At 47.5% G+C, this 20,437-nt stretch overlaps 1 protein-coding gene across 4 annotated transcripts in view; it reads right to left on the minus strand.

Moving 5' to 3' along the window:
- LOC118358345 (probable E3 ubiquitin-protein ligase HECTD4) overlaps window positions 1-20,437 on the minus strand; it is a 91,512-nt gene that overhangs the window by 32,537 nt on the left and 38,538 nt on the right. For 2 of the 4 annotated variants that reach the window (XM_052478805.1, XM_052478802.1), the window contains exons 6-41: window positions 18,769-18,907; window positions 18,485-18,655; window positions 18,193-18,385; window positions 17,815-17,976; window positions 17,589-17,702; window positions 17,343-17,483; window positions 16,950-17,182; window positions 16,707-16,849; window positions 16,511-16,581; window positions 16,275-16,380; window positions 15,921-16,041; window positions 15,658-15,786; window positions 15,166-15,290; window positions 14,746-14,899; window positions 14,458-14,558; window positions 14,123-14,327; window positions 13,794-14,018; window positions 13,507-13,670; window positions 13,085-13,330; window positions 12,774-12,966; window positions 12,590-12,694; window positions 12,414-12,502; window positions 12,134-12,300; window positions 10,893-11,028; window positions 10,623-10,767; window positions 10,339-10,505; window positions 10,084-10,230; window positions 9,734-9,918; window positions 8,437-8,590; window positions 8,017-8,297; window positions 7,744-7,933; window positions 7,573-7,654; window positions 7,240-7,442; window positions 2,559-2,694; window positions 398-580; window positions 32-196 (exon numbers count right to left, since the gene is read on the minus strand). In XM_052478805.1, the coding sequence (XP_052334765.1) occupies window positions 32-196; window positions 398-580; window positions 2,559-2,694; window positions 7,240-7,442; window positions 7,573-7,654; window positions 7,744-7,933; window positions 8,017-8,297; window positions 8,437-8,590; window positions 9,734-9,918; window positions 10,084-10,230; window positions 10,339-10,505; window positions 10,623-10,767; window positions 10,893-11,028; window positions 12,134-12,300; window positions 12,414-12,502; window positions 12,590-12,694; window positions 12,774-12,966; window positions 13,085-13,330; window positions 13,507-13,670; window positions 13,794-14,018; window positions 14,123-14,327; window positions 14,458-14,558; window positions 14,746-14,899; window positions 15,166-15,290; window positions 15,658-15,786; window positions 15,921-16,041; window positions 16,275-16,380; window positions 16,511-16,581; window positions 16,707-16,849; window positions 16,950-17,182; window positions 17,343-17,483; window positions 17,589-17,702; window positions 17,815-17,976; window positions 18,193-18,385; window positions 18,485-18,655; window positions 18,769-18,907 (5,671 nt within the window). The remainder of the gene's footprint in view (window positions 1-31; window positions 197-397; window positions 581-2,558; window positions 2,695-7,239; window positions 7,443-7,572; window positions 7,655-7,743; window positions 7,934-8,016; window positions 8,298-8,436; window positions 8,591-9,733; window positions 9,919-10,083; window positions 10,231-10,338; window positions 10,506-10,622; window positions 10,768-10,892; window positions 11,029-12,133; window positions 12,301-12,413; window positions 12,503-12,589; window positions 12,695-12,773; window positions 12,967-13,084; window positions 13,331-13,506; window positions 13,671-13,793; window positions 14,019-14,122; window positions 14,328-14,457; window positions 14,559-14,745; window positions 14,900-15,165; window positions 15,291-15,657; window positions 15,787-15,920; window positions 16,042-16,274; window positions 16,381-16,510; window positions 16,582-16,706; window positions 16,850-16,949; window positions 17,183-17,342; window positions 17,484-17,588; window positions 17,703-17,814; window positions 17,977-18,192; window positions 18,386-18,484; window positions 18,656-18,768; window positions 18,908-20,437) is intronic. The other 2 variants (XM_052478804.1, XM_052478803.1) reach the window with 2 other exon arrangements.

Here is a 20,437-nt window from a genome sequence, read left to right on the forward strand (position 1 = left end):
GTGTGACTTCTCTAACCCTCCCTGTCCTTACCTCAGAGCGGGGAGTGCAGAGGCGGGAGATGGGCACCGTCAGGATGTCGGAGGCCTTGCAGGCCTTCCTGTACTCGCAGGAAGGGAACTTTACTGTTGCGAGGCCTTCTTGCTCATTGATGGACATGACCAGGCCCACGCTGTCCAGCACTCCTTTACCCACCACCTGAGGAAGCAGAGGGACCATGAAGAGAAACATTCACTGATAGACCATTCACTAATATAGATCTTTCTGCCCACAGCATTATTGACTTGGTATAGTGTTGTTGGCATGTGAATGTTGGCATGTGAATTTCAGAGACAGGTACAATTTGTATTGCTAAGTCTTCTAATGGATCTATCAACTTCTGCTCATCTCCTAACCCACCTGGACCTCTGAACCGATCTTGATGGTCTCCTTGAAGCCTCCGAGGGCGCAGAGTGCCGCCACAGCCTGCCTGCCGATGGCCTGGAGTTTGGCCAGCTTCCTGCTGCTGCTGCTACCGTTCTCCAGGATGCTCTCAGCATACTTCCCCAGCTGTGGGATGAACATCAGTGCTCTGGACAGCACCTGGCACAGTCAAATCAAATCAAATCAAATGTTATTTGTCACATACACATGGTTAGCAGATGTTAATGCGAGTGTAGCGAAATGCTTGTGCTTCTAGTTCCGACAATGCAGTAATAACCAACAAGTAATCTAGCTAACAATTCCAAAACTACTACCTTATAGACACAAGTGTAAGGGGATAAAGAATATGTACATAAAGATATATGAATGAGTGATGGTACAGAGCGGCATAGGCAAGATACAGTAGATGGTATTGAGTACAGTATATACATATGAGATGAGTATGTAAACAAAGTGGCATAGTTAAAGTGGCTAGTGATACATGTATTACATAAGGATGCAGTAGATGATATACAGTATATACGTATACATATGAGATGAATAATGTAGGGTATGTAAACATTATATTAGGTAGCATTGTTTAAAGTGGCTAGTGATATATTTTACATCATTTCCCATCAATTCCCATTATTAAAGTGGCTGGAGTTGAGTCAGTGTGTTGGCAGCAGCCACTGAATGTTAGTGGTGGCTGTTTAACAGTCTGATGCCTTGAGATAGAAGCTGTTTTTCAGTCTCTCGATCCCAGCTTTGATGCACCTGAACTGACTTCGCCTTCTGGATGATAGCGGGGTGAACAGGCAGTGGCTCGGCTGGTTGTTGTCCTTGATGATCTTTATGGCCTTTATGGCCTTCCTGTAGCTCAGTTGGTAGAGCATGGCGCTTGTAACGCCAGGGTAGTGGGTTCGATCCCCGGGACCACCCATACGTAGAATGTATGCACACATGACTGTAAGTCGCTTTGGATAAAAGCGTCTGCTAAATGGCATATATTACTGTGACATCGGGTGGTGTCGGTGTCCTGGAGGGCAGGTAGTTTGCCCCCGGTGATGCATTGTGCAGACCTCACTACCCTCTGGAGAGCCTTACGGTTGTGGGCGGAGCAGTTGCCGTACCAGGCGGTGATACAGCCCGACAGGATGCTCTCGATTGTGCATCTGTAGAAGTTTGTGAGTGCTTTTGGTGACAAGCCGAATTTCTTCAGCCTCCTGAGGTTGAAGAGGCGCTGCTGCGCCTTCTTCACGATGCTGTCTGTGTGTGACCAATTCAGTTTGTCTGTGATGTGTTTTGCCGAGGAACTTAAAACTTACTACCCTCTCCACTACATCGATGTGGATAGGGGGTGTTCCCTCTGCTGTTTCCTGAAGTCCACAATCATCTCCTTAGTTTTGTTGACGTTGAGTGTGAGGTTATTTTCCTGACACCACACTCCGAGGGCCCTCACCTCCTCCCTGTAGGCCGTCTCATCGTTGTTGGTAATCAAGCCTACCACTGTTGTGTTGTCCGCAAACTTGATGATTGAGTTGGAGGCGTGCGTGGCCACGCAGTCGTGGGTGAACAGGGAGTACAGGAGAGGGCTCAGAACGCACCCTTGTGGGGCCCCAGTGTTGAGGATCAGCGGGGTGGAGATGTTGTTGCCTACCCTCACCACCTGGGGGTGGTCCGTCAGGAAGTCCAGTACCCAGTTGCACAGGGCGGGGTCGAGACCCGGGGTCTCGAGCTTGATGACGAGCATGGAGGGTACTATGGTGTTGAATGCCGAGCTGTAGTCGATGAACAGCATTCTCACATAGGGATTCCTCTTGTCCAGATGGGTTAGGGCAGTGTGCAGTGTGGTTGAGATTGCATCGTCTGTGGACCTATTTGGGCGGTAAGCAAATTGGAGTGGGTCTAGGGTGTCAGGTAGGGTGGAGGTGATATGGTCCTTGACTAGTCTCTCAAAGCACTTCATGATGACGGAAGTGAGTGCTACGGGCGGTAGTCGTTTACCTCAGTTACCTTAGCAGCGTTAAATCCATGTGTTATCACTATAACCTTCATATACAGTATATTCTTAGAATTACATGGATCTAGCATTGCAAGTAGATCTTAAAATGGCTGCAGCGGCCTCCAAAACCTATGCATTCTGATGGTGCTTTACCTTCTCTGCAGTGCTGGTCCAGATCTGGGCGGTGTTGGACTCGGGAGCTGTGAGCAGGCTGTGCAGCAGGGCAATAACCTCAGCAGCCATACTGTTGGCCACATGGCCACTGATGAAGGGCCTGATTGGGTCGGACCTGAACAGTGGAGGGAGAGAGGAGAACGCTCAGAACCACTATCCCCGGTGTTATTTTTTAAACATTTTTTACCTTGACACATTTTGGGGACTAAACTATTTTTCTTTATTAAAAGGTTTCTTTATTATAAAAAATACTTTGACATTTTTGGGGTGGTTATTTAATTCCTAGGCTTTTTTCCCTTCTCTTTATTAAAAAATATATATATCATAGGCATGCAATACCATTGACATATGTTACAAATACAATCCCACAATAGGGGAGTGGAAGCTAAAGGTTCATTGTCCCCAAGAACACCTCACCATTTTCAGCCCACTACCTCAGTGCGGTGGACACACAGAAGCGTACAAACAAGCAATTACCCTAACAAACTACAAAGAACATAAACATGAATTACATACAAAAAATACCACAATAAATACAACTAAACAAACAAAAGAACCAACAACTACAATTATCATACGACTGGCGATCCAGGAGCACCTTTCCTTTGTCTCTGAAATCAAATCACGCCCAACCCTCGACGACCTCCCACTTTCTTTTGCAATCAAGCCTTCTAGTGTATAATAGTGTTTGACAGTTCTTTTAAAGAATCCAATACTAACATATTTGTTTTCTGAGTTTTAAAAATCAAAAACTTCCCCAGCTGAACCAAGAGATTGTATATCGTGTTGCATCTGTCCCTTAAGTCACCCAATGGAACTGTTTGTGGAGAGATCAAAAACAAGGAGGAGCCACTCTTGTACTTTTGTCCAAAAGTTAGCAACTATGGGTCATTATCAGAAGATGTGGAACAAAATCCTCTACTTCCACACCACAAAAAAGGCACAAATAAGAATCTTCAATAGCCCATATTTGTAACTTTCAAAGACCAAAGAAACACATAACAAAAACAGAGGGTTGAAACCCAACCAAAAGAGCGAGGAGTACCTTGAATAAAAAACACACGCACAATGATTAACACACGGGGCGAGACCCGTAATCATCTGCCCAATCCACACGGGCACGAAAGCCCAAAACACACAGCAAAGGTACTCACACACACCAATGGACACTGTAACAATAATGAACAGCACCATGGTGAACAAAGGGCACATACAGTGCCGTGCGAAAGTATTCGGCCCCCTTGAACTTTGCGACCTTTTGCCACATTTCAGGCTTCAAACAAAGATATAAAACTGTATTTTTTTGTGAAGAATCAACAACAAGTGGAACACAATCATGAAGTGGAACGACATTTATTGGATATTTCAAACTTTTTTAACAAATCAAAAACTGAAAAATTGGCTGTGCAAAATGATTCAGCCCCTTTACTTTCAGTGCAGCAAACTCTCCAGAAGTTCAGTGAGGATCTCTGAATGATCCAATGTTGACCTAAATGACTAATGATGATAAATACAATCCACCTGTGTGTAATCAAGTCTCCGTATAAATGCACCTGCACTGTGATAGTCTCAGAGGTCCGTTAGAAGCGCAGAGAGCATCATGAAGAACAAGGAACACACCAGGCAGGTCCGAAATACTGTTGTGAAGAAGTTTAAAGCCGGATTTGGATACAAAAAGATTTCCCAAGCTTTAAACATCCCAAGGAGCACTGTGCAAGCGATAATATTGAAATGGAAGGAGTATCAGACCACCTCAAATCTACCAAGACCTGGCCGTCCCTCTAAACTTTCAGCTCATACAAGGAGAAGACTGATCAGAGATGCAGCCAAGAGGCCCATGATCACTCTGGATGAACCGCAGAGATCTACAGCTGAGGTGGGAGACTCTGTCCATAGGACAACAATCAGTCGTATATTGCACAAATCTGGCCTTTATGGAAGAGTGGCAAGAAGAAAGCCATTTCTTAAAGATATCCATAAAAAGTGTCGTTTAAAGTTTGCCACAAGCCACCTGGGAGACACACCAAACATGTGGAAGAAGGTGCTCTGGTCAGATGAAACCAAAATTGAACTTTTTGGCAACAATGCAAAACGTTATGTTTGGCGTAAAAGCAACACAGCTCATCACCCTGTCTACACCATCCCCACTGTCAAACATGGTGGTGGCAGCATCATGGTTTGGGCCTGCTTTTCTTCAGCAGGGACAGGGAAGATGGTTAAAATTGATGGGAAGATGGATGGAGCCAAATACAGGACCATTCTGGAAGAAAACCTGATGGAGTCTGCAAAAGACCTGAGACTGGGACGGAGATTTGTCTTCCAACAAGACAATGATCCAAAACATAAAGCAAAATCTACAATGGAATGGTTCAAAAATAAACATATCCAGGTGTTAGAATAGCCAAGTCAAAGTCCAGACCTGAATCCAATCGAGAATCTGTGGAAAGAACTGAAAACTGCTGTTCACAAATGCTCTCCATCCAACCTCACTGAGCTTGAGCTGTTTTGCAAGGAGGAATGGGAAAAAATGTCAGTCTCTCGATGTGCAAAACTGAGAGAGACATACCCCAAGCGACTTACAGCTGTAATCGCAGCAAAAGGCGGCGCTACAAAGTATTAACTTAAGGGGGCTGAATAATTTTGCACGCCCAATTTTTCCGTTTTTGATTTGTTAAAAAAGTTTGAAATATCCAATAAATGTCGTTCCACTTCATGATTGTGTCCCACTTGTTGTTGATTCTTCACAAAAAAATACAGTTTTATATCTTTATGTTTGAAGCCTGAAATGTGGCAAAAGGTCGCAAAGTTCAAGGGGGCCGATTACTTTCGCAAGGCACTGTATATACAAATACAATCAGTGGGAATAGGGGCCAGGTGTGCGCAATGAAAGTTACAGAGGGATCCGTGACAGTAACATAGTAGAGGGATCCGTGACAGTAACAAAAATGTGTACAATATCTTCAATTGAAACATTCAGAGAGTGGAGTCTAATGATGTTTTATAAATCAAACCAAAAACCTGCTTCTAAAGGATGGGAGTATAAAATTATACATTTTTACAAATGTTCTCTCGTTAAACATCTGAGATTTAATATGCCTACAAACAGTTTCTATTTTCTTTCCCTTTTCCCTTTTTCTTCCATTCCGTTGGAATTTTTTATTTGATTTTTCATCTTTATTTAACCAGGTAGGTTAGTTGAGAACAAGATCTCATTTACAACTGCGACCTGGCCAAGACAAAGCAAAGCGACAAAAACAACAACACAGAGTTACACAAACAAACATACAGTCAATAACACAATAGAATAATCTACGTACAGTGTGTGCAAATGTAGAAGAGTAGGGAGGTAAGGTAGTAAATAGGCCATAGAGGCGAAATAATGACAATTTAGCATTAACACTGGAGTGATATATATGTGCAAATGATGATGTGCAAGTAGAGATACTGGGGTGCAAAAGAGCAAGAGGATAAATAACAATATGTGGATGAGGTAGTTGGATGGGCTATTTACAGATTGGCTATGTACAGGTACAGTGATCGGTAAGCTGCTCAGACAGTTGATGCTTAAAGTTAGAGAGGGAGATATAAGACTCTAGCTTCAGTGATTTTTGCAATTCGTTCCAGTCATTGGCAGCAGAGAACTGGAAGGAAAGATGGCCAAAGGAAGTGTTGGCTTTGGGGATGACCAGTGAAATATACCTGCTGGAGCGCGTGCTACGGGTGGGTGTTGCTATGGTGACCAGTGAGCTGAGATAAGGTGGGGCTTTACCTAGCAAAGACTTATAGATGACCTGGAGCCAGTGGGTTTGGCGACGAATTTCTAGTGAGGGCCAGCCAACGAGAGCATACAGGTCGCAGTGGTGGGTAGTATATGGGGCTTAGGTGACAAAAAACGGATGGCACTGTGATAGACTACATCCAGTTTGCTGACTAATGTGTTGGAGGCTATTTTGTAAATGACATCACCGACATCTTTTGCTGCCAGTAACTGATTTGACTTATGATGTGTACCTCCACTGAGTATACAAAACATTATGAAAACCTTCCTAATATTGAGGTGCACCATTCTAAGTGCTAAACATTTTGCTAGAATACGGGTGTCACAGCACAATAAAGCGAGATGTCTCCAGTTGAGGTGTACAGGGCTTTTATATTGGCCATTTGCCTCATGCTCCAATAGTAATGTAACCAGGCCCTCTCTTTGGGTTGTTGATAGTTCTCCCTGTTCAAATGAAAAAGCATGCAAGCAAAGGTTCTTTGATTTCTGTAAAAAATAATAATAATAATAATTTGCCCATTCAGAAAGAGTTCATTGCCATTAATAGTTAAACATCAGCTGTCAACCTCTCATAACATAAATACAAACATTATCCTAAGTGGATATTATCATAGTCTTCAGTGAAGATGACATTACAATCAAGTTTTGAAAACAGGGTTGGATCCTCCTCGAAATAAAAAAATGAAATATTGTACTTGCACCTGTAATATCTAGTGGGGTAATAATAAATGAAGCCCTACAGAGGAATGCAGTTATGTGACAGTTTTCTTATATTCTACTAGTATTACTAGTGGAACAGTGTTATGATAGTTTCTAATCCACTTGTATTACTGTTATGAAAAATGCATAATCTAATGTTTGCACAGCTCGAGTCAGACTGACCTGGCCAGTTCAGAGTTCCTGTCCCGACACACAGCGGTCTGAGCGGTCTTCTTCTTGTCCCCCGTGGTGACTCCTCCAGCAGCTTCCTGTGCCAGAGCCTCCACAGGCGGGCCCACGCTCACTATCAGCCCAGACTGGGCCCACTTATTGGCCTTCCTCAGGGCGGCTGCAGCCTCCTCTGTGATTACCTCACAGCTACCACTCTGGTGGGGTGAAGGAGCAGATCAGCCAGGAATAATGGTATGATTAATGAACACGCCTTCACAAGTAAAAATGCTTCTTTCACTTAGTGACAGCCAAATGACATATGAAGCCACATTAAACAGGCCTGACCTTGGTCATGTCTCTGTCCATCTTCACCACTTTCTCCATGTTTGCTCCAGTTCCAAGGCGGAATGGCCGGCCCTCTGAACTGCTGCAGGCCACCAGAAAGAAGGTGTCAGAGAAACTTTATGGATGGTTTGGCACACAAAACGTATCAGGAGGTATTATGATGAGTCTTACCTGAGCAGTGGCTGGAGCACCTCATGAGAGGACTGGTCCTCCCTCTTGTGGATAAAGATGGACAGTTTGCCATCCACAGCCTCGCTCTCCTCCCCCGCATCCTTATCAGACTTCAGGGTTCCTTTGGGGCTGGAGCGGCTCAGGCTGGTGTCTGGCTCTGAGGAGCTGGGGGACAGCAGGGTCTGGCAGCCTGGTGAGGGACATGGTGTTAGAAAGATCACTAACTGAGACCAGAGATCTCCTGACCAACATGTCGAGACCAAAGGCTCCTACCTGGTACTACGTAGTCAGCCAGTTTGGCCAGCAGCAGGGCAGCAATGCGCGAGGCGGGGTCGGCGGCATCCTGCTGCTCAGCATCCAGGGTGTTGATGGAGTAACTCCAGGCGGGCAGCGCCACGTTGCCACAGTCCTCCACACTCATCAGGGGCAGGGCAGCGCGGCACAGCTGCAGGATGATCAGCACCAGCTTGGGAGACGGCCGCTGGTCCAGCAACAGGGACAGGAGCTTGGATACACAGGCTGGCTGGCTCAGGATGGCCTTCCCTATGTGGCTCCTGGAGAAGCACCAGACAGTCAGGAATAATTAGAAGACGAAAACCTAACAGTAATTTCTAAAACACAGAACACGAAATAACATTAAGCCCTCATGTTGATAGGAGTTTGTTTAAGGTCTTGTTGTCTGGTGGTGTTTACCTGGACAGGTCGTTGAGCAGGCTGAGGACATCTTGCAGGGCATCGTTCCCTGCTGCCTGGTTCCCACAGCACTCTGTGGCTCTGGCCAGGTGGTTGGTCAGCAGGCTGGATACCTGCCGGGCCAGACCCGAGTGCACCGCATCTGTTGAACCACCTTTAGAAAGGGGTAGAGGGATTTCTGTAGTTGCTAGAATCACCACACTGACTATTATTGTAAATAAACACTGATGTGAGGTTGCATCTTAATATATGCCATTTAGCAGACGCTTTTATTCTACGTATGGGTGGTCCCGGGAATCGAACCCACTACCCTGGCGTTACAAGCGCCATGCTCTACCAACTGTGCTACAGAAGGACCATCTTAAAGTCTGATCATCTGTATTCAAAGGTCCTGTAGTGGCTTCCTTTCGTCTTTACCATAACCACTGCCCAAGCCTGAAGCGGGGTTGTTTGGTACGCATACAGTCCACACTCAAGGTTTCCAAACGGCCAAACATTCAATGACATCCAGGGATATGGTGCAACAAATTTTTTTATTCTTCTTATATCTAACAAATAAATGATTCTCCAATCAACTTAAAGCATAGAATACTTGATATGGAAAATACATATTATGACCTGTCTGTATGTCTGTATGTCTGTATGGTCAAAAAACTATACCGCTCCCGCATCTAGCAAAGACTCCTCTCCCGAAGGCCCAACTTCCTGCCTTTATCCTAACACACTTACCACAATACAATGAATAGGCAAGAGGGGGGGCCAAATGGCTGAGTTACACTAACAACAAATTAATATATCTCAATCAGGTAAATATAAATCATAAAGGTACGTACCTAATATTTCATAATTTACATTAATATTTAATATATTTACACAAATATACATGGAGCTCCATATGTTCAGTCTTTTATACAAATATGTCCAAATCGGCTCAAAACAGGTCCTCAAAGATGAAGTCATACTTATGTTTCTGAACATAAGCTATTTTAAATCAACCCATCTTTCCTCTGGTTTCTGAATTAGTGGCCTAATTCAACTTTTGTCAAGCTTGCCTAACTTTTACCTCCAACTATTCTTCTGCATCTTGTCCTCACTTTGATAGTAGACCCTGAAGACATTGAGACCGTCTTTCAAACCTTCCTCTTCAGCTAAAGGCACAGTGTAATATCAATATATTGGAAACTGAAATGTTCTTACATGCTCTGCTTGAGTGCTGAAGTTCTCTTAATTTCTTGGAGTGAGCTACCTGCTTCACAAGCGGATAAGTCCCCCACCCTCAAAAAACTATATTGCATACCTTCCACCTTCTCCCACTCAATGCAGCGGTTGGCCAGCACCTGGAAAGCAGCCCAGGCCATGGTGGCCACCTTCTGCTTCTTGGTTTGCTTCTCATTGGAGCTGCAGTCCCTCTGGCCACTCAGGCTGCACAGGCGGTCCATCAGATGTACCAGACCACTGCGCACCAGGCACTGCTCCTCACTCCTACAGGAACACAGGACCAGACGGGTTGGGATTTGGAGGATGGCAATTATTGGAAGTCAGCCATTTTTGGGTGCCAGGAGAATGAGTTAAGTTGTTTGTTACAAAAGCAGTTACAAAACAGTTTTCCAAGAGTAGCATGAAAAAGATGGAGGATCATTTTCTTGCCTGGTATAGGGGATGGTGCAGAGCATGCCGATACTGTTAGCACAAGCGATGGGGTAGCGGGCACATAGTGACACTACAGACGTCATGGTCTCCCCAAAGGCCTCCTGCACCTGCTCCACCATTCCCCCACAAGTCAGCTCCTCGATCCTGCAGAGGACACACACAGATACACATACATTTAGAAAACTACATTTTATTTCAGAATGTTAATTGATGATAGGTTTGTGTGTGAGTGTGTCTGTGTCCATCCCTTACCTGGGCCCTCCCTGCAGCACCATGGTAACAGGGCCCACCAGATGAGTGACCCCGCCCACCCTGACTGCGGCAGTGAGCAGCTCCCTCATGTGAACCAAGGCCTGCTTCCTCGTGCTGCCCCGCCTCCACCGTGTCTGAGCCGCAGATAGGAAACTGCTGCTGGACACCTGGAGGAGGAAGAATTAGGGTAAAATATGAGTAGACTCATCTTCTCTAATCATTTGGCACCAAAAACAATTTCAGTGTGTATGTGCAGTGACTTTGTGGTGGAGGGCTGGACTTACAGACTGGTCGGGCGTGGTCCCAATGAAGGCAAAGAGCTGTCCCAGCAGCACACTGTACGTTGGCTTGTCCCGGCTGTCCTCCATGGCTAGAGACTGCAGCAGTGTGAAGGAGCTGCTGCGGTGACTGGTAGGGTGGTGTCGCCTCCTACAGTAGGGGAGGACATCAAAGTGGAGGGGTGAGTACTCTCTCCATTCATCATCAACTTAGTGTAGTTACACTTGTAATCCACTTTCTTGGTGTCATCAAAAACAGTTCAGTGTACAGAAAACCTTTGGCTGCTGTGTGTGAACTCCAGGTCCTGGTTGGCGATCATTTCCAGGTCGGAGGGTGCAGACATGCTGCGCAGGAAGACTGGCTGCTTCACCCCGGGGACCACCGTCTTAGTGTCTGACACAGACTTACAGGCTGCAACAACAAAAAGCCAGTATTGGTTACCCCTATTTCATCATACTACATGCAGGCAGTCAAAGTAAATCAGGGAGGGCTATAGAGGAGCAGGTGAAAGCTAGGGAAGTGTAGTAGGTTGGGGAGGTGCAGTAGCTGGGGAGGTGCAGTAGCTGGGGAGGTGCAGTAGCTGGGGAGGTGCAGTAAGTTGGGGAGATGCGGTAGGTTGGGGAGGTGCAGTAGGCTGGGGAGGTGCAGTAGGCTGGGGAGGTGCAGTAGGTTGGGGAGGTGCAGTAGGCTGGGGAGGTGCAGTAGGTTGGGGAGGTGCAGTAGGCTGGGGAGGTGCAGTAGGTTGGGGAGGTGCAGTAGGCTGGGTGCAGTAGGCTGGGGAGGTGCAGTAGGCTGGGGAGGTGCAGTAGGTTGGGGAGGTGCAGTAGGCTGGGGAGGTGCAGTAGGTTGGGGAGGTGCAGTAGGCTGGGGAGGTGCAGTAGGTTGGGGAGGTGCAGTAGGTTGGGGAGGTGCAGTAGGTTGGGGAGGTGCAGTAGGCTGGGGAGGTGCAGTAGGTTGGGGAGGTGCAGTAGGTTGGGGAGGTGCAATAGGTTGGGGATGTGCAGTAGGCTTGGGGATGTGCAGTAGGCTTGGGAGGTGCATTAGGTTGGGGAGCTGCAGTAGGTTGGGGAGGTGCAGTAGGCTGGGGAGGTGCAGTAGGTTGGGGAGGTGCAGGTTGGGGAGGTGCAGTAGGTTGGGGAGGTGCAGTAGGTTGGGGATGTGCAGTAGGCTTGGGAGGTACATTAGGTTGGGGAGCTGCAGTAGGTTGGGGAGGTGCAGTAGGCTGGGGAGGTGCAGTAGGTTGGGGAGGTGCAGTAGGCTGGGGAGGTGCAGTAGGCTGGGGAGGTGCAGTAGGCTGGGGAGGTGCAGTAGGTTGGGGAGGTGCAGTAGGCTGGGGAGGTGCAGTAGGCTGGGGAGGTGCAGTAGGTTAGGGAGGTGCAATAGGTTGGGGAGGTGCAGTAGGCTGGGGAGGTGCAGTAGGCTGGGGAGATGCAGTAGGCTGGGGAGGTGCAGTAGGTTGGGGAGGTGCAGTAGGCTTGGGGAAGTGTAATGTAGGAAGGTGTAAGCTTAGTTGTACCTGGTGTGCCAGCAGGCGTGGTGCTCAGGCTCCTGCAGTGAGGAGCGATGGTGACGTGGAGCAGCAGCTCTGTGCGGTTCATCAGGCTCTTCACCAGGGCTTTGGTTTTGGCCAGCAGCACACCACTCTTCAGGTGGACAGAGTTCACCTCCTGGAAGAACTTCTCCCTGTGGACAAATTCAGATGATAACAAACCAAAAGACAACATGGAGTCTTCGAAAGCAGTGTAGATGTTACCTCATCAGTCAACATCTGTATTGTCACGTCGCTCTTCTCTTACCTCAGTGTGAGGACAACGTTTTCCAAATCACTGCAGTCCAGTGGCACCTCTTTTAGTGAACACAGCAATTCTAGTTCCTTCATTTTGTTCTGGGGAAACAAAAACAAATTATGTGAGCTGAACAGTGAACAATTTTAAGAGAATCTGTAGAGAACTAGAGGTAGAGGGATGTGTACCTCAAAGAAGTGGTAGTCATGGAAGAATGGAGCATTGTTCTCCAGCTTTCCCTGCTGAGCTTCCTCCACCTCATTCTGCCACTTCTGTTCCAGCTCTGCTACACTCTGGGGGGGGCAACAGACAAAGTTATACACACATACACACACTTGGAGAGGGAAAAGCTGAATTGTGCCACTTGTGTACCTGCAGCTGGCGCTCCATGGCGTTGATCTTCTTGAAAGTCTCGGCCATGATCTTACAGAGCAGGTCGTACTCCTCAGCGTGCTCCTCGCGGTACTGGAAGTTGACGAGTGACTGGAGAGCATCCACCAGCGTCAGGTGCTTTATCACACACGACACTATGACCTCCTCCATAACATCTGGCCTGATCACCTCCCTGACACGGGCAAGTCAGAGAGAAAGGGGGAGAAAAGGATAGACAGTAATGACTGGTTAAAATAGAATTAGGATGGCAGTTGTGCAAGCCTGCCGTAGATATCGTCACCCCTTCTCACTTGATGCTGGGACGGAACTGTGGTCGCCCCCTGCCGGACACCTCTCGTAGCCGGCCCATGATTCCTGGAGGCAGGCGGATACGCGGCAGGTCAAAGTAGGCCCCAGGCATGAGGCCCGGGGGAGGGATGAGGACATCAGAGGGGTAGGTGAACTCCTGGTCCTCCTCTATGGTGAGGGGTAAGGGTGAGGGGCTGGGGGTGAGGGCTGGAGAGAGGGCACCGTTAGCCTCCACCTGCCATTGGCACCTGAAGGAAACACAAAGCAGAAACACAAAGCAGCCTCTGCTGTGTCACACATGTTATTTTACTAATTTATTCTTATACATTGGTTATAGCTGTGTACGACTGTGCTTCTATATTGCAGTGCATTTGTGCTATCTATAGGGTGGGCTCTGTATCATTCTCCATTTATGCTGTGTCACCTTTGGAGCAGCTTGGAGCAGAGCAGGTCATGGCAGGCGTCCTCCTCTCGGGTTACTTCAGGTCCATTGTATAGGATGCGGAGCATGGAGCAGGCTAGTACAGACAGACCCAACGCCAGGTCTGCCAGGAAGGGGAGACCCCCAGAGACATCCTCCGATGACTCCTGGAGTGGGAAAACAGATACAGTTCAATGTAACACTGTAACAACGTCTGGGTGTGTATGTCCAACATGGCAGCAACATGCTAGAACTCATGCGGTATTTTACAACTCCACAGCTGTGTGTACCTGGGCTCGGACAGTGCAGGAAAACCCCCACATGGCTTTATCTGGGGTGTTGTGCTCACGCCCACTCCTCATCTCAAAGGAGAACGTCACTGTGTCCCCCTCCACCTTGACCAGGTCTTTGGGCCAACCTGTCCCTAGGACACTGCGACTGCCATAGCCCAGAGTGTTGCCTCCATACTCAGTCACCTTGCGACTGTTAGTGTTGGGCCCGGCATACATCACCAACTGGAACATCAGAGAGAAAAGATCAAGTATAATACTAGACATGTTATGCCATAGCTTTACCAGGGAAATATGATGTGGGGTGTAGAGGTGCAGCGATTGGTCACCTTGTCGTAGTCGTATTGTGAGGAGCAGCGGGAGTCGAAGCGCAGATAGAGGCAGCGTGCTCCTGGAATGTGTACCGTCTCTTTGAACTTATAGTTGTCTCGCACCGGGTGGACCGTCTCCACCGTCTTCCCAGCAGCCCACGGGGCAGGGATCTTCAGGCCTGTCAGGAAGCCTGGCTCCTCCCGCTCATCTAGGATTCTAAAGCTGGAGAAGGACAGACCGTCATTGGCGACAGAGGAACAGTCGTCAGGGACAGATACACAAACACAGTTTGAAAACCAGGCTTATGGTCCTGATAAACCTGGCCTACACAGAGGACCGTGCGTGCACTTACTTGTCATCAGCAGCAGCAGGCGTCTTTTGGCCCAGCGGCCCTCCTACCAATGGAGTGCTGTCAGTGAAGAGAGGAGACTGGGTCTTGAGCAGCAGAGCAGTCTGGGAAATGACCAGGGGAAACCCATATAAATATATACTCATTCTCCGTCCAAATTATCATCAACCTTCATTTAACAATCACCATATGTCTACACATATTCCACCACAGAAACTAGAGATGACGGCCACAAGTTCTAAACCAGAGAAGAATATCTGCATTGAGGTGAGACTGTTTGAGTGCCCCCACCTGGCTGGTGTAGAGGACTAGCTGCACTAGTTGGGGCATGAGGGCGTCGGCGAGCGCAAGTGTCTGCAGGTTGGGATGCATCAGAGAGGTGAGTAGAACCGGCAGCAGGTGCCCCAGCATTGTAGCCTTGGTAATCTGCTCCAAGCCCTTCAGCCTGCGGCCCAGGAGGAGAGGAAGAGGGGAGAGGGGGAGGAGGGGAGAGGAAGAGTAGGGACAAGAAGGAGAGAGGAAGAGGAAGAAAGAGAATGAGAGAGAAATGTTAGATGAAAGGTATGTAGAAGAAGAGGCAGTCAGAAAGGGAACATGCAGATACACAGGCAACAGGTTGAGGGCTTAGGGGTAAGCAGACAACAGGTAAAATGACAGGTAGACAGGCAACAGGTAGACAGGTAAAGCAGAGAGGGGAATGGTGATGGTCACCTGGTCTCTCGGTCAGTGATGTCACTGTTGATGAGGGCAGTGGTCACCTGCTGCAGGCTCTCCAGCACCTCGTCACACCCCACCAGGATCTTGGTGGCCAGCGACAGGATACTGGTCTGCAGCTCCTGGAAACCACACACAGAAAAGGCAATGCTTCCGTAACAGTGCCTACTTGCTTACAACAGGAAAAACAACTACATGAATTCCAAAAAAATTTACAGTCGCAGCTATACTATGTGCCTGTGGGTAAGAAAACAAACACCCATAGATAAAATCACGAAGAAAAAAGGGCTTACTGTTGAATATGCTAAATGGGGTGGCTATGCTGTGTCATGATTGAACATTTCCTTGCTCCATTGCAGCAATTGAGGCCGCTCAGAGAGAGAGAGAGAGAGAGAGGGAGAGCGAGAGAGAGAGGAAGAGAAGAGAGGGGCGGACATATGGACTCCACATGGACAGACAGCAGTAGGGGTATTTAAAGGGGGTGTTTACCTGTACCTTCATTGTTTCCCCTTGTAGGGAGTTGTCACTGTCGTCGTTGTCGTCGGGGCGGATCAGAACAGTGTTGCTAAGCAGGTGGTTCTGAATGGCCATGAGGTAGCGCAGGCTTGATGAGGCCACCTGGTAGAAGGGAAGGAGGGAAGTCAGTATACAAGAGGTAACACACAATCTACTGCTGATTAGACAACAGACGGTCTGACCAGACAAAGCCCAGTTGATCCTCGGTGTAGTTGAGCAGTGACAGAGACACATACTGGCACAGTGGAGAGAAGCTTCTGGAAGTCATCCCTGGCGACAGTCTGACATTTGGTGATAAGACGGCAGGATTCACGGACAACGGTCTTCAGGATGCTGTGCAGGAGTTCATCACTGAGTCTGATGGGGAAACACAGGAGAGAGATGCTCAGACTGATTCAGCTGAACAACCGTCTAATACAGAGACAGTGTCATATTGCATTATTATTAATGGGATAGAACATTTTATGGCATCAGGTTACTCAGAAAAACCCTTTAGCTCTGGTGAGGGGAGGAATTGAGAGTTCTTTTTCAAGCAGGAATGCATGAAATTGCAAAGTGTTGAGCAAATCTCTGCAATAGCTGTGCTCTACCTGTAGTGGTCATCTTCGTCACTCCCAAATCGATTTTTCTGCAGCTGGTCAGCCAGGTTGGTGAGGATGACATCACGGAGCTGGGACAGACCACTGTTCCTCTCCCCTAAAGATCACACAGATACACACAGACCACATTCAGCGATTCCATTGTACCAGATACAAGCCCTATACGAAGATGATTAGAATGTGTTAAGAGTGTGCATAAAACCCAATGAGTAGGTTGCAACTATCACCTTCTGTCAGGACCAGCTTCAGCAGGTTGTTGAGTTCAGACTCCCCCTGATACAAGGTATTCAAACCCGAGCTACAGAGAGGGAGAGATAACCGAGACAGTAGATGCCAATCAAGGGACCGATAGTCGTCTCAAAGTCCAGGTCTTTATGTGTGTCCTGTGTTTATGGTTATGAATTTGTGCTGTACTGTGTTTACCTGATAGCCAGACACACCTCTGCCTGGATCTCTGGTCCGATCTGATCCACCGGTGTCATGAGCAGCTGCCACAGGAGCAGACCTGAACGCCGCACGCTCTCCCTGTTCTGCTCCGACTGAGGGTTGAAGAACCTGAACACCACCTGAACGGCAAACACCAATGTGTAAATATGAGTGATTTAGACGTCAGTTGGACTCCAGGTAGCATCACAGCAGCAGGCTGGATCTCCAGCTCCACCGTACCTGGAATACCACCAGGATGCAGCGGATGATGCAGCTGTCTCCATTGACCATGGCTTTCTCCATGATGTCACAGATGCTGCTGAAGTGGCGAGCATCGATGGGGTGCTGCTTGCCCAGGAGGGTGCCCAGGGGCAGGCTGCTGCTGGCTGCCAGCAGGTTGAGCTGGTGGATGCACATAGCGCCCACATGGTGAAGCAGCTGGTTGATCACCTCACCGGTGGCCACGGTCTCCTCTGCAGCAGGGAGAGAAAGGAAGGGAGGGTAGTAACTATTAACTGCCTGATCTCACGTGAATGAAGAAGCTGGTTCAGACACTACTTAGCCTATGATTCTGCAGCACATCACTTGAGGTCAGCGTCGATTGACAAACAGGATTAGGGCTATTTTTGTTACCTTGGGGTTCTTTGATGACATTGCTGACGCCAAGCCTATGGCACATGTGATGGAAGGCCTGGTTGCCAGGGTTACACCACTGGTCCATGTAGTCACTGGAGCAGGTCCAGATCAAGTTGTTGAGGGCGTCATAGCAGGCTCCTACAGCACATAGGAATGGGTGCAGGGGTTACAACACAAATATGTGCTGCACTTTATACATTTCAGCTCACACAGAAAAAAACGAATTCCTGAACAGGAGCTTACCTAGCCCTGCCACCTGGGCACCCCTGCCCAGAGAACTGCCAGGGGCATCAATGAGGTCTGCCCGGCTGCTGAACTGACCATCAGCTAGGTTGAACACCAGACTGGATGAGAGGACTGATCAGAGAAAGAGAGGAAAGCAGTCAACAAACATGCCACTGACAGTAGAAAGAAGAGACTTAAAAACACAACAGAGATTCCCAGTGAAGATGAACATGTCTGCTCTTACTTTTCAGGGAGGACAGACCGCTGGTGCCTCCAAACAGGGAGCGTGTGGTAGAACTGCCAGACACGCCGGGCGGAGACGCCAGCATCACCAGAGAGGTCCCACACACATACATGGGCGTTTTCCTCAGAGTCTTCAGAGGGAGGCCACAGCTAGTGTTCACTGCTGTGGAAGAGGAGCAAAGACATGCTTCAACACACAACATAAATATACAGGACTAAGGGACGTGAAGTGTGAATTGCACAATGTGATGAGGATAATGGATTCAATCATAATTTTCACTGCCTGGTTATTTCACATTTAATTGAGTGTGAAACAATGTGTACAGTATATATATCTAAATAGTATGAGTGTATTATGACTATTGAGTGTGAGTATTACCGGACTGCTCCTCCTTGACAGTGTTGGAGATGGCAGAGCCGGTGAGAGCGGCCAGCGTGGCGGAGTGGGAGGCGCGGAAGCGCGACATGCGACTCAGCAGCAGCTCGTTGAGACATTTGGAAGACTCGCCCTCCTTCCGTGTCAGGATCACCCTCTCCTGCAGGACGTCTGCCACACACAACCCTGTCTCCGTCTGCACCGGGAGGAGGAGGAACAGAGGGGTGAGAGAGGGGAACGAGGGAAGAGCTTTGCTAAGCATAGTTGAGAGGCTAGATGACGCATGCTCACTTACCGACAGCTGAAAGACATCCATGAAGATTGAGTGGCCTTTCTGGGTCTTCTCGTTAAGGCTGGCGGGAGACCACACCCAGTACAGGTAGGTTCCATCTGAGCACAGGTGCAGCGTGGTCACACTGCTGCCCACAGGGAAGTGGTGGGCTGGCATTGACACGATCTGGCACACCTGAGATGGGTAGAAAGAGCACAGTCAGTCTTTTAGTGGAGATACACTACTGTGTAATTTGGTCATCATAAGTGACGTCATGAAGCCTGTCACTAGATGCCAGCTGGCATTACCTGAAGGGTGAAGGGGTCGATGACGTGGCACAGCTGATGGGGCTTGAAATCAAAGGAGGCGGGACGGTGGAGAAGGCGGTCGCTGCTGAACACCACCCAGCCCGCCTCAAACTCCTCATTCCGACAGTACACAAATCCCCTGCACAAACACAAAACCAGGCTCTCCATTTCCTTTGACATCTTGCTCAGAAAGTGAAATCAGAGGGGGATTTCCAGTAGGGCAGAAGAAGGGAACAGGAGGTATCCCTGTGGCAAGGGTATTTTATTGTGGCACTCTCACTTTTTGGGAGGGTAGATATTGTAGATAGATTGTGGCTTCCATCAATGTAATTGTCTGCATAATTTCCAACCCCCCCCCATACATTTGTTTGTAGCAGTAGCAGTAGCAGTCAAAAGTTTGGGCACACCTACTCATTCAAGGTTTTTTCTTTATTTGAACTATTGTCTACATTGTAGAATAAAAGTGAAGACATCAAAACTATGAAATAACACATAGTAATCATAGTAACACATAGTAACTACATGGAATCATGTAGTAACCAAAAAAAAGTGTGGAACAAATCCGAATATATTTTTCGAGATTCTTCAAAGTAGCCACCCTTTGATGACAGTTTTGCATTCTCTCAACCAGATTCATGAGATAGTCAACTGGAATGCATTTCAATTAACAGGTGTTCCTTGTTAAAAGTTTATTTGTGGAATTTCTCTCCTTCCTAATGCATTTGAGCCAATCAGTTGTGTGACAAGATAGGGGTGGTATACAGAAGATTATTTTGGTAAACGACCAAGTCCATATTATGGAAAGAACAGCTCAAATAAGCAAAGAGAAACGACAGTCCATCATCACATGAAGGTCAGTCAATGTGGAAAATTTCAAGAGCTTTTAAAGTTTCTTCAAGTGCAGTTGCAAAAACCATCAAGCGCTATAATGAAATTGGTTCTCATGACGACAGCCACAGGAAAGGAAGACCCAGAGTTAACTCTGTGCAGAGGATAAGTTTTTGATTTTTGGTTCTATCTGCCATGTGTTTGTGAGATGCAGAGTAGGTGAACGAATGATCTCCGCATGTATGATTCCCACCGTGAAGTATGGATGAGGAGGGTGATGGTGTGGGGGTGCTTTGCTGGTGACACTGCCTGTTATTTATTTAGAAGGCACACTTAACCAGCATGGCTACCACAGCATTCTGCAGCGATATGCCTTCCCATCTGTTTTGCACTTAGTTTGACTATCATTTGTTTTTCAACAAGACGATGACCCAAAACACACTTCCAGGCTGTGTAAGGGCAATTTGACCAAGAAGGATAGTGATGGAGTGCTGCATCAGATGACCTGGCCTCCACAATCATCCGACCTCAACCCAATTGAGATGGTTTGCGATGAGTTGGACGCAGAGTTAAGGAAAAGCAGCCAACAAGTGCTCAGCATATGTGGTAACTCATTCAAGACTGTTGGAAAAGCATTCCAGGTCAAGCTGGTTGAGAGAATGCCAAGTGTGCAAAGCTGTCATCAAAGCAAAGTGTGGCTACTTTGAAGAATCTCAAATATAAATTATATTTTGATTTGTTTAACACTTCTTTGATTACTACATGATTCCATGTGTGTTATTTCATAGTTTTGATTCACTATTATTCAAAAATGTAGAACATTTTAAAAATAAAGAAAAAC

This window comes from Oncorhynchus keta, chromosome 25 (assembly GCF_023373465.1).
Source record: "Oncorhynchus keta strain PuntledgeMale-10-30-2019 chromosome 25, Oket_V2, whole genome shotgun sequence".
Taxonomy (NCBI): domain Eukaryota; kingdom Metazoa; phylum Chordata; class Actinopteri; order Salmoniformes; family Salmonidae; genus Oncorhynchus; species Oncorhynchus keta.